Source organism: Drosophila albomicans, chromosome 2L, assembly GCF_009650485.2.
Source record: "Drosophila albomicans strain 15112-1751.03 chromosome 2L, ASM965048v2, whole genome shotgun sequence".
Taxonomy (NCBI): domain Eukaryota; kingdom Metazoa; phylum Arthropoda; class Insecta; order Diptera; family Drosophilidae; genus Drosophila; species Drosophila albomicans.
The window spans coordinates 7,720,906-7,732,252 of record NC_047628.2 but is presented as its reverse complement, the minus strand read 5'-3'; the positions used below and the strand labels follow the sequence as shown (position 1 = coordinate 7,732,252).

Here is an 11,347-nt window from a genome sequence, read left to right as displayed (position 1 = left end):
CGTAGTTACTCGTATTATAAGCTCGAGTCAAATGAATGACCTGGTTTCGCAATTTGCTACTATATACATATATGTAGAAAATATATGAAAAATAAGAGTTTCACTAAATTAAGCTGTCATCTTGAGTTGCCCATTCGATGAATGAATCTGGCGCGAGGAACGAGCGGAATGGAATGCATCAGCGCTGCTTATGATTACATTGGCTTTGCTTCAGGAATAATTTAAATAGCTGAATAAAACATACTACCTATGTTTGCGGAACAATGATCATTATCTAAGCAGCCTGGGCGATGCGGGGAGCAAAATGATTCAAGGCACTGAAGTTTTATGCAATAAGTAGTATGTTAATATGTTCTTAGTAATCAGTAATTGCTCTAAGTCATGATACAGCTTCACACAAATTTGTTCTATTGATTCCACTGAACGTTAGCTGCATTTGATATGATAGATATGTATAAGAAATATGCAGAAAACATAATAAACAATATTAAAAAATTTAAATTTATAATAATTAGTAAACATCATATTGACGATTTAAATGCAATGTATTTAATAAAACCAAATCTATCATACATACATAACATACATTGTATGTATTGAAAATGTGGTAGATTGTGATATTTTTAGAAATTAAAAATATTCAGCGAAAAGATCATTACTTTATATTATGCGTAAGCGTTAAGAACATATATTGAAATCTTAAGGTTTTTGGTTAAAATCACAAAGTTTTGTAATTTTATGTTATTCATGAATGTTTTTGAACTAACTTATAAATAATATAAATATAAAGTGTAAATTTTGTAAAATAACGCACATTTATTTAAAAAAAATAATCCTAAATATTATAAGGCTGACATTACTTAACATTCTTAAATGAATCTCAACTCATAGAAAATGTTTTCATACTCTTCCATGAGCCATAATCGTAGAGCAACACAGAATACATTGGAACTGGAATGCTTCATTGCAGGTAACGTTAAGTAAAGTTCTGCGAATTTGCATTCAATTTTTTTGGCCCAGCTGACTGACCATCCATACATATCTGATTGTAACCACATATGGCATCACATATATTTTTAAGGCATTCGATGACATCTTCTTCTCGAAGAATGCCTTTTTTGCAAATGCATCCATAGTATTTTTCTGATTTTACCACATTTTAGTTGAATTTGCAATTGAAATTTCGATCAATATGTGAACTGTCAACAATGACAACAATATGTTCGAAGCACTTTATTTGAAATTCCATTGTGTTTAATAAAATCTTTAGCATTACCGAGGTAATTTAGCAAATGCTTATGCAATAGGTGTATTATTATATTATTAATATATTTTGAATAATATGTATGTGAAGCTCGATGTCACTGACAACTTTTATAGACATTTAGGGGAAAGAGGCATTTTTCTCTGAACATTTAATATATGTATATATGTATGTGCTTTGCCAATCGAGAGACTTAAGAGAAGAAGAGTCTGAGAGCAAGTGGGTGAAGCGTGATACTGATAAGGGCTCCGCTTCCAAGAGCCGTAATCTTGAGTTGCTCATTCGATGAATGAAACTGGCGGGAGAAACAACACAGAATGCGTTGTAATTGGAGTGTTTTAACAGCGCTGCTAACGTTGACGTTAGCTCTGGCAGAGGTAACGACAGCGACATCGACGTCAGCAGCCGAAGCGGAGCTCTATGGCGATATACACGTTCAGGGAGAGTTCGAATCACTCAGTCAAACACGACAGCGCCAGCAGCAGCAGCATCTGTGCCAGCGTGAGTTGCCGTAAGTAACAATGTTTTAATCTTTTTCGGAGTTCAAAAGTAAGAGTATTTCGTACGCCTTAGTGCAATCTTCTTTCAGACACTGAAGAATTCTCCTGTGCGTGGCAATGGCTCTACGATTTATTATCATCGCATTGAGGTCTGCTGTGATGGCTATCGCCCAGATCCGTATTCGGAGCATTGTGTGCCAGATTGTGGCCACAGCTCGCCAGACAACTGTCGCAATGGCTTCTGCCGTGCTCCCGGATATTGCGAGTGCTTCGCAGAGTTCGTGCGCAATGATCAGGGTGCATGCATTCACACCTGTCCCATCGCCTGTCAGCATGGACGATGCTATCTCAATGGCACCTGTGTTTGCAAGCCAGGCTATGTGCTCGATGCCGAGACGCGTCTCTTCTGTCGTCCCGAGTGTCCCACCGCCTGTGGCACACATGAGGAATGTGTGGCTCCTGGTCAATGCGATTGCCTGACTGGCTATCGTCGTACTGCGCAATTGGGCTGTCAACCGATCTGTGCCCCAGACTGTGGATACGGCAAATGTGTGGCACCCAATCAATGCGAATGCTTTCCCGGTTTTATAAAGCGACCTCAGCGCAATGTCTGCGAGGCCGAGTGTTACATGTGAGTGCAACCAGTTCGAATTTATAAAAACGACCAACTTCTGACCTTACTTTTAATATTAACAGCAATTGCGAGAATGGTTTCTGCGAGTCACGCTACAAGTGCCATTGCCGAGAGGGTTATCGCTATGATGTCAACACCACCAGCTGCTTGCCCGAGTGCCAGGACAACTGTGGCCAGGGCAACGGAGTTTGCATGGCTCCTGGTGTCTGTCGCTGCTTCGAGGGCTACGAGCTGCACGGCAGCAGCTGTGTACCCAAGTGCGAGCGGTGAGTCTTAAAGAACTAATATATAAGCTTCATTTCAATTTAGTTGTACTAACTAGAAGTACAACAAAGTATTGACAGTTAATGCCCAAAAAGAGTTAGTTTAAAAAAGAGTGATTTCAGTGTATAAGAAGCTTTGAAAAGTAACTTCATTGCAACATTTTTTGGGAGACTCAAAAATATCACATATCACAAAGTATTGACAGTTAATGTCCAAAATGAGTTAGATTAAAAATAATGATTTCAGTGTATAATATTAGAAGCTTTTAAAAGTAACTCATAGTGAATTTTTTTTAGATCAAAATCTTGAATTTGAAGTACCACCATTAATTCGAAATAATAACTGAAAGAATACTAGAAGAGTGTTAAGTTTATTGAATTGGTTATTGAATAAACTTATAAAGTCCTTATGAATTGCTAGTATAAAAGCTAATAAGTCCTCAAATTCACTCAACAGTTCAAATTAATTATGAGACTTTTAAAAGTATAGTAAGATACACTGAATGGCAGTTCAGTTCGAAAGAACGTTCAAACAATTTCTAGAGTCTTTCTCTTAATCAGGAAGTGAACTACAAATGTTTAAAAGATTTCCCTACTTTACTTTCAGATCTTGTGGCGAGTATGGCAAATGCCTGGCACCCAATGTGTGTGGCTGTGTTCCTGATAATCAGCTCTGTCAGCTGGGCAGCTGTGATGCCAATGGCCATTGCCAGTGTCCAACTGGACAAGTCAACTTCGTTGGTCGCTGTCTGCAGCCGCAGCACATTGAACATCATCTAAGTAGCTTGGATCGGCGGAGGGAGCGAAGTGAAGAACTGAAATACGAATTTAATGCACTGATTGGACGTCTGTTTAATTTGATTTGGGAATGAGACATAGACACAGATCGACTTCAGATATAAATAAAATGCATATTAAACACGCTGACAGCTCTGACGTCCTTTGATGCCACTCTTGATGAATCCCGGCTGGCAGATGCAGAAATTGGGCGCACTGCAGAAGCCATTGGGGCAGCCTTGTGGACAGTGTGGTTGGCAAATGTTGCGCTGCAGCTCGTCGAGAATGTAGCCAGGTTTGCACTCGCATTTGTTTTGGCCAATGCAGACACCATTCAAGCAAGGAATATCACAATGGGGCACACACTGGCCACTCTTGTGATCCCATTCATTGCCTGGCTGGCACTCACAGGTGTTGGGCGCAGTGCAGCGTCCATTTTGGCAGGGTCTATTGAAGACATTCATTAGCAGCAATATAGGGTATTAAGTTGATCGACTTACTTTTCGCAAATGGGTTCGCAATGTCCCTCAACCTTCAAGTAGCCAGTGTTACAGCTGCAGACTCCTGGAGCCGTGCACTGTCCGTTCTCGCACTGTTCACAGACGGGAGCACAGCTGCCATCGGCTGCTTGCCGATACCCAGGCAGACAGTCGCATTTATTGGGTGCCACACAATGGCCATGGGCACAGCCTGGCTTGCACTCGGGCAGACAGTACTTCTGGCTAACGGGATCTAAGGTGTAGCCCTCATGACAGCGACATTGATTCTGCTCATCGCACACGCCATTTCCACAACCCAGGGGGCAAGTGGAGATGCATTTACCCTCCACGTTCCTCACGTGTCCCGGTATGCAGACACAGGTATTAGGCGCCGTGCAGATTCCGTTGGGACAATCGTCAGCGCAAACTGGCTCACAGCGACGATAGATGTGCGGATTGCGTTCGTATCCCTCGCAGCAAACTTGAATGCGGCTCTTGTCGGGAGTTGTGCCATTGCCAACGTAGTTGTCCCGCGACCCATGCAGCAATGAGGCAGTTCTACAAAATTGAAAATAAATCAGAAAACGACAAAAATTAAAAAAGAATTACAAATAATTTGCCTTAACTATGTACGTATGATTGAAAAGGTGTGGAAAAGAGTTAAAGTATAAATGAAACTTTGATCTGAAGAAAAACTAATAAAAATACCAGTTACAAATTCAAAATAATATAGTATATTCTCCAATCTTCTGTTTATAGAACAAGTACAAACAAATAAGAAAGCTACAGTCAGGTGTACTCGACTGTGAGATACCCGCTACACAATAAACAAAAGCAGTGAGGTATTATTATAAGAATATACCAAATAATGCACCAAAAAATACTCGAATATACCATATTTATAGGACCGTATTTGGTATATCGATTAAGTTATCCCTTCAAAATGCGCTTTACAGGTCAAAATATTCCAGATTGTCAGCCAAAGCAGCTAATACCCTATTACAGTAAGCGTTATTTGCCATACAAAAGTATTTCTTAAATACTTAAATACAATTGTCATCCGATCTCAAGAATAAGAAATACTATATTTTCTATAGTCTGTACCAATATTCGAAGTGGCTTAAAAATTATTCTTGTTATTCGATTTTTGTCGATGTTCGGGCGTGACAAAAATGGGTAACGGGTATAAATACAGTCGAGTGTACGCGGCTGTGAGATATTCGCTACTCATTTTTAAACAAATATTTCAAGATATAAATTTCAAAACTTATATGAGTGCACTTCAATGGAAATAAGTTCATTGTAGTGCATTGCAGCTTCATATCATTAACAGTTCTCTTGTTGCTCTAGGCCTGAGTCTGAGTCTGAGTCTGATTCTAAGTCTGCGTCAAATTAATCGCACAAAATATATCACATTCAAACTGAAATGCATACACAATGTGTATTACACATACAAGAGCACATTCATACTTGTACATTAATTGTAATCGCACATTGAATTGAATTTCAAGACGCATTTCATTATCAAGCCACTGAGGATGTCGAGGTCGTTAGTTCAATGTGTCACTGGCTTATTTTCAATTGCCTCAAAAAACACTGAGATAATTACCGAAGCTTATGCAATGGGGTTTCCCCCGCCCTCCTCCCCTCGACTTACGGAACTTCCTTATAGCAGATGCCACTGGCCATGGCCGAGCGAGTTTTGTTAATGAACAGCGCCGTCTCATCCAGAATTTGTGGTGCAGGAGTTACAGGGATCACAGGCTGCACATAGTGTCCGTTGTACTGATTGAAGCTGCCGCCTTGATACGTCTCTGCAGGCACATAACCGGAACTGTAGCTGCCATAGTTTGTATATTGATGCTGCTCGGTGGCATTGCCAAAGTACTGCAGATTGGCTGACGGTGGCGGAGGTTGCCGGGTCTTGATGCCTGCCGTCTTGTACTGGGCTTGGAGCGATGCTGCAAAGCGTTGATAGCACCGCTAATGCGATGAACAGCTGCCACGATGACCTCATGCCTGATGCAGCTTTTGGTGAGAGGTTATAAATAACGAATTTAAATTGATGAACTGCACACGTCTGAACTTCACAGCTGCTGCAGTTTAACTAAGCGCAAAGTAGATTCAAAACAATAATTTAAATACTCAAACCAGTCGCAAAACGGCTCCAGCCTCTAGTTTCCAGCTAGAGCTCAGAGCTCAGCTTCTAATCAGCACCTCGCAATATTTCTATCAATAAAACGAAGGTTACTCTCTCATCAGATGTTTCTTTGGAATTATTGTTTGTTGTTTTCATTGCCCCAGAGGGCACAACCTACGCTCTCTCGTTTGCTCATGAGCTTTATTTTCGATGCTGACAAGCTGGTCTCAACCTGTCAAAAGTTTAATCTTTTTTGTTTATGTTTTATTCCGAGAATTCGATGAGTGAGTAAACGTCGATAATTTACCATTTTATTTGAGAGATATTCTATCTTGGCGATTGATTAAGATGTTAATTTTAATACTAAACAAACAATAATATCATGAAGAGAAAAGAAGGTAATGACTTATTTCGATATATTATGATAAATATATTACTCATTTTGTATTAATTGTATTAAGTCGTTCAATAAAATAATAATCAGCAATAGAAATGTCGGCGAATGAACATTATTTATCATTTCACTCATCTTATTGAAATTTGGACTCTATTAATTAACCGTGTGGGGCATTTTAATAAAGTAATCAATTATTATCAATTTACTGAGCATAGATTATACATTAATTTATTTAAAAACTTGTAGCAATACAACCTAACAATAATATTATGTTTTATTCATTATTACAAAAAAAATTAAAATTGAAAGGGATTTTCTATATATGTATAGGAGAGAAAGAGTTATTTTTCTAAAAATATACCCAATTTATATACCGAAAATATGCTGAAGTAAAAGGTAAATTTTTAGTTTAGAGTTAAAAATATACCAGATTAGCAAACAAAACAACAAAGAAAGACAGCAGCAGCCATTTTTTGCAGTACATAATAGCTTCTAAGATTTATATTTCTATCATAAAGACTATAAGTGTTAGTGAATGTATGTAACTTTAAAATGTTTTTTTTTTTTGTAATTTTGAGTACAAAAGTGGGCGTTGCGAAAACTAAAAATATATATATTTTACAATAATATATATTTTATGCAGGCACAAAGTTCTAATACCATTCTGCCCAATCGGTAGCTAGTATATAAAAACTTTGGTAAGAAGTTTTAAGTTTTAAGGACACATGTTTTTAGCCTACCATGCAGCTTTTCGGCATTTTTGTTCACTTTTCAAAACATTGATGAATTGTTTAATTATAAAATTATCGTAAATAGATTAAATGATTGTGTAAAAACTTACACATTTGATTAGCTTTACAAATTTAGCTGCATTAAAGGTTTTGTCGAGTTCGGTAAGTAAAATATTTGATTTTCACAATTGATTTTACAAAAACCATCCACTGTGCGGTTATGTTAAAATTATCAAACTGTTCAATCACCTACATCAAAATTGTTCAGTACTTAAAGAAGTGAATTACTACATAATGTTAATTGATCTAAGTTTCATTTTCATTTGCTGTTACTACGAAAAACGTTTAAATTCTATGGACCTGCTGTATCCAATATCGTGATCGCATTAGTCAAATATATTAAAAAAATTTATTAATGAATTAAAATTTGCAATTGTTTTTATGCATTTTATTTTGTATATTCTAAATCAAAATTTGTAAAATTCAATGTTGGGGACTGTTTGTGAAAACTTTATTTAATAAAAATCAAAAGCAATGAACAATGCCGGCTCTCGAGGTATCACGAAAGTCAAGAATACACACACATATGCATAAGACACTTGCTAAATATAGTTCTGAGTTTGTATTCCAACAACACAAAAATAAATGTTCAATAGCAGACTTTTATTTTAATATGCATATTTAAATAGTTTAGTGTTAGTCGCCATATATGCGGCAACGAGCCAGCTCTCTATAAAATCCTGGAGCACACTCACAGTTGCCAGGAGCAATACAGACACCATTGGAACAATCCTCCTCACAGATGGGCTCGCATTTGAGTATTTTCGAGGTGCCCCGATTGCGATAACCGTCACAGCAGTAGGAGATTTGTCGTTGTCTCAGCTCGGGATTCAAGGTCTCAACACTGCAAAATTATGATCTTGAGAGGAATGTTTTGATGTAGATGGATAGTTCTTTGGACGGTATCTACACTTGAGTCTTGTAGCAAATTCCCGAATCGCGTAATGCAATCATCTCTCGCTCCCAGCTCTGATGTTGATTCTGCGAGTTCTTCCAGAATTGACCATGTGTCTGCCAAGGTAATTCCAATGCTAGACAGCCGATCAGCAGTCCGATTAATGTATATGGCGCGACCATTTCTCTGTCTGACTGTAAAACTGTCGCGTTCGCGCTTTAAACTGAACTGTTGTCGCTGTAGACGAAGCACTTATAGAGAAGAAACTGAACTGTTGTAGACTCGTGGCTAGATAATTAAGAGTATATTTTTGGGCAGTGGTGTAGCTCAAGGGGGGGTTTCAGTTGACTGCGAGCTGTCGCCCTTTCAGCTACGCCTATGCTGTTGGGATGCTGATAACAAGCGCTGTATATTGTTTTAATTTGTATTTCAATTTCAAGACAACGTTTTCTTTTATGCTTGACATCGAAAATGTAAATATTAATTATGCGTATATGGATTTACATTTATAGTATGCTTATCGCTCCACATTACACCCACCACATGGAAGAGTGATACATGTCGACACCACCCAGTGTAAAGTGCCTGCCCAGCAGAAGATCGAACTCATGCATCAACGAGGCATTCACCCGCGGCGGATTCATGGCAGCATATGTGGTAACCGCATCCGGGGACATGCACATGTCAATGAATCGAGTCTTGCCCACCACACAGCGACAGTGTCCCTCGGCATTGCAATAGCCATTTTCGCATCTCTGGTAGCTGCTGAAGGGGCCTGGAACAACGGCACAGCCACACACATTGGGTGCAATGCATCGGCCATAGAAGCCGCAGCCACGATCACAGACTGCCTCGCAACGCTGTCGATTCCTCACATAGCCATTGAAGCAGCGACAATTCCCCGGGGAAATGCAAACCCCATTTTCACAGTCGTCTCCACAGTCCGGCAGGCAGCTGGTCGTGTTCTGATCGTATCGATAGCCATTTTGACACACACAGGTTGTGCGATTTGCACAGAAGCCATTCTCACATCGACTAAATGAAGAGGATGAAGACAATCAGTAATATCAGTAGTGCGTTGTTAATAAGGTAAATTATATATGACTTAATCAAATTTATAAATTACTAATAAGCAAATATTTTTTGTGGGCTGTCAAGTATTGATGTATGTGAGTCCATTTGTCTGTTTCTCTATGTGACTGAAGTCTTTTTTACGAATTACTTTTTTTGGAACTGACGATTTGCCATTTTAACTATGCGGAAATTACTCTTAAAACAAAACAATATTCAATAAAAGGATAAGAGAATGTCCTTGGTAAGATAAAATTTAACTAACATAAAATTCAAAATAAATAGTAAATTAAATGTTCTTATGGTCTGTAATACAGACTTTGTATTTGTCAGTCTGTCTTATTATTTTAATACTGATGATTTTGTCCTCTTTGAACCATTCATATAATGCCACAAAACAAATAAGTTGCTGTTCTCAATTACGAATTGAAACCTAATAAATAGTAAATAATGTTCTTATGGTCTGTAATACAGACTTTGTATTTGTCAGTCTGTCTTATTATTTAATACTGATGATCTTTGAACCATTCATATAATGCCACAAAACAAATAAGTTGCTGTTCTCAATCTACAAAACTAATTTTCTAATTTAAAACCTAATATTGACTTTGAAAATTATTTTGTATGTAAATCTTTGTATTTTTATATTCTTTTTAAAGCACTTGGATACTGGGGCATTTATGTTATATACACGTTGCTGTTTTCATTTCTAAACCTGAATGTTGCCTAGCTCTTAATATATTATATCTAAAGGCGAGCAGCTCTTCACCAAATACCTTATACTTTTCGTTGAGTATTTAAATCTGTTAAGTTATAGAATGTTATTTTAAACTCACAAATAACAATCACTCTCACAGGATGAGCGATTTTCACGCTTTTTGTAGTTGGGAAAGCATTCGCATTGATTTGGTGCTACACAATGTCCATAGCCGCAGTCGGGAATACACATGGGCTGGCAGCCCAGGGAATCGGATTCACGCAATCCTCTGGCATAGCCCTCGGCACAGACACACTTGCCGGGCTCCATGCAGATCTCGTTGTGGCCACAAGTGGTGTTGCACTGTGGCTGGCAGAAGCGTTTCGAGCCGTCCAGCTCGAAGCCCTTGTCGCATCTGCAAGTGCCATTCAAAAAGCACTGGCCATGGGGACAGCCCAGCGGACAGGTTGGCACACAATTGTTGCGATAGTTGAGTACAAAGTCATTGAAGCACTGACAGCGACCGCCTGGCAAGCAAAAACCATTCTCCTGGCAACGATCGCCGCAATCCGGAACACATCTGCTCCAATCATACTCGTAACGCCGCCAGCCCTTGCAGCAGACCTCGATGACATTGAAGTACCGATCGACGGTGCTGTTGCCAACGATTTTCACATCTTTGTCGTACTGAAAGAACACAGCACTAACCACAGACACCATATTATAGTAGTTATCATCCGTCTTCACATACGTCTCGACTTACGGCACTTCCCGGAAACATTTCGGCGGATTTATTCCGCGTTGTGGCAGCGACAGACCTTGGGGTATCACATAGGGTTTGCGTGTCGTTGTCGTGGAGGCGTGACGTAGTAGCAGCTGCTGCTCACGCTGCTGTTGCTGCATCTGTTGCTGATGTTGCAGGCGCAGCTGCTCGTCCAGCGTCTGTTGCTGCAACTGCTGCTCGTGAAAGTCTAAAGCTTGCATCAGGCAGATGAACATCAGCAGCAAACTGACCTGTATGGCCAGCTTATGCAGCAATTTTCCCATTTCTAATACTACTATTTCCTTTTTTTGTTTTAACTCGTACGCAACTTTGTCGCTCTGCAACGTTCAACTCACAGTTGTTTACTGTTGTTCCGGCGACAGGCAAGTTAGAGAAACGGGTCAGCGCCTAATCGTTGCTCTGGGAGGAAAACAGCGATAAGAGGACGGGCTTTTAATTAAAGCATTATTAGCGAGAGGCTGCGTACCACTCGAATTAAGAGTACTTCAACATGCTGCCTGTGAGGAGAGGAAAAGAATTCGAAATAGTGACAGAATAAGAGATGGACAGAGCGAGAGAGAGAGAGAGAGAAAAAGAGAGAGGGAAATTAAGAGAAGAACTATGCGAACAAGTTTGAAGACATCAAATTTCGAAATATGTTTCTTATTTTATTATA

The 11,347-nt window shown here is 39.1% G+C and overlaps 3 protein-coding genes across 3 annotated transcripts; 1 reads left to right on the top strand and 2 right to left on the bottom strand.

The window, feature by feature from the left end:
- Positions 1–1,581: 1,581 nt before the first annotated feature.
- On the top strand, positions 1,582–3,810 carry LOC117564422 (epidermal growth factor-like protein). The gene is made up of 4 exons (XM_034243154.2): positions 1,582–1,775; positions 1,838–2,395; positions 2,461–2,664; positions 3,269–3,810. The coding sequence occupies exons 1-4, from the start codon at positions 1,582–1,584 to the stop codon at positions 3,531–3,533; spliced, it is 1,221 nt and encodes a 406-aa protein (XP_034099045.2). The 3' UTR covers positions 3,534–3,810.
- LOC117563682 (protein jagged-1b) lies at positions 3,489–10,976 on the bottom strand. Its single transcript, XM_052002235.1, has 7 exons — positions 10,672–10,976; positions 10,048–10,611; positions 8,675–9,175; positions 7,963–8,089; positions 5,575–5,900; positions 3,939–4,475; positions 3,489–3,885 (listed from the first exon to the last, which is right to left on the bottom strand). Exons 1-7 carry the CDS (start codon positions 10,953–10,955, stop codon positions 3,576–3,578), a joined length of 2,649 nt encoding a protein of 882 aa, XP_051858195.1. The 5' UTR covers positions 10,956–10,976; the 3' UTR covers positions 3,489–3,575.
- LOC117564429 (cell death abnormality protein 1) lies at positions 7,882–8,391 on the bottom strand. The gene is made up of 2 exons (XM_034243164.2): positions 8,156–8,391; positions 7,882–8,089 (listed from the first exon to the last, which is right to left on the bottom strand). The coding sequence occupies exons 1-2, from the start codon at positions 8,320–8,322 to the stop codon at positions 7,882–7,884; spliced, it is 375 nt and encodes a 124-aa protein (XP_034099055.1). The 5' UTR covers positions 8,323–8,391.
- Positions 10,977–11,347: the final 371 nt, after the last annotated feature.

Excerpts from the sequence above, each read along its gene's own strand:
- LOC117564422 (XM_034243154.2), top strand. The coding sequence starts at position 1,582 with ATGCGTTGTAATTGGAGTGTTTTAACAGCGCTGCTAACGTTGACGTTA. Across the intron at positions 1,776-1,837 it reads CTGTGCCAGCGTGAGTTGCC|TGCAATCTTCTTTCAGACAC; the intron begins GTAAGTAACAAT and ends CGTACGCCTTAG. Across the intron at positions 2,665-3,268 it reads TGTGTACCCAAGTGCGAGCG|ATCTTGTGGCGAGTATGGCA; the intron begins GTGAGTCTTAAA and ends CTTTACTTTCAG.
- LOC117564429 (XM_034243164.2), bottom strand. The coding sequence starts at position 8,322 with ATGGTCGCGCCATATACATTAATCGGACTGCTGATCGGCTGTCTAGCA. Across the intron at positions 8,090-8,155 it reads ATTTGCTACAAGACTCAAGT|TGTTGAGACCTTGAATCCCG; the intron begins GTAGATACCGTC and ends ATAATTTTGCAG.
- LOC117563682 (XM_052002235.1), bottom strand. The coding sequence starts at position 10,955 with ATGGGAAAATTGCTGCATAAGCTGGCCATACAGGTCAGTTTGCTGCTG. Across the intron at positions 10,612-10,671 it reads AAATGTTTCCGGGAAGTGCC|TGCTGTGTTCTTTCAGTACG; the intron begins GTAAGTCGAGAC and ends GTCTGTGGTTAG. Across the intron at positions 5,901-7,962 it reads AGGAGGATTGTTCCAATGGT|CGGTGCTATCAACGCTTTGC; the intron begins GTCTGTATTGCT and ends TCATCGCATTAG.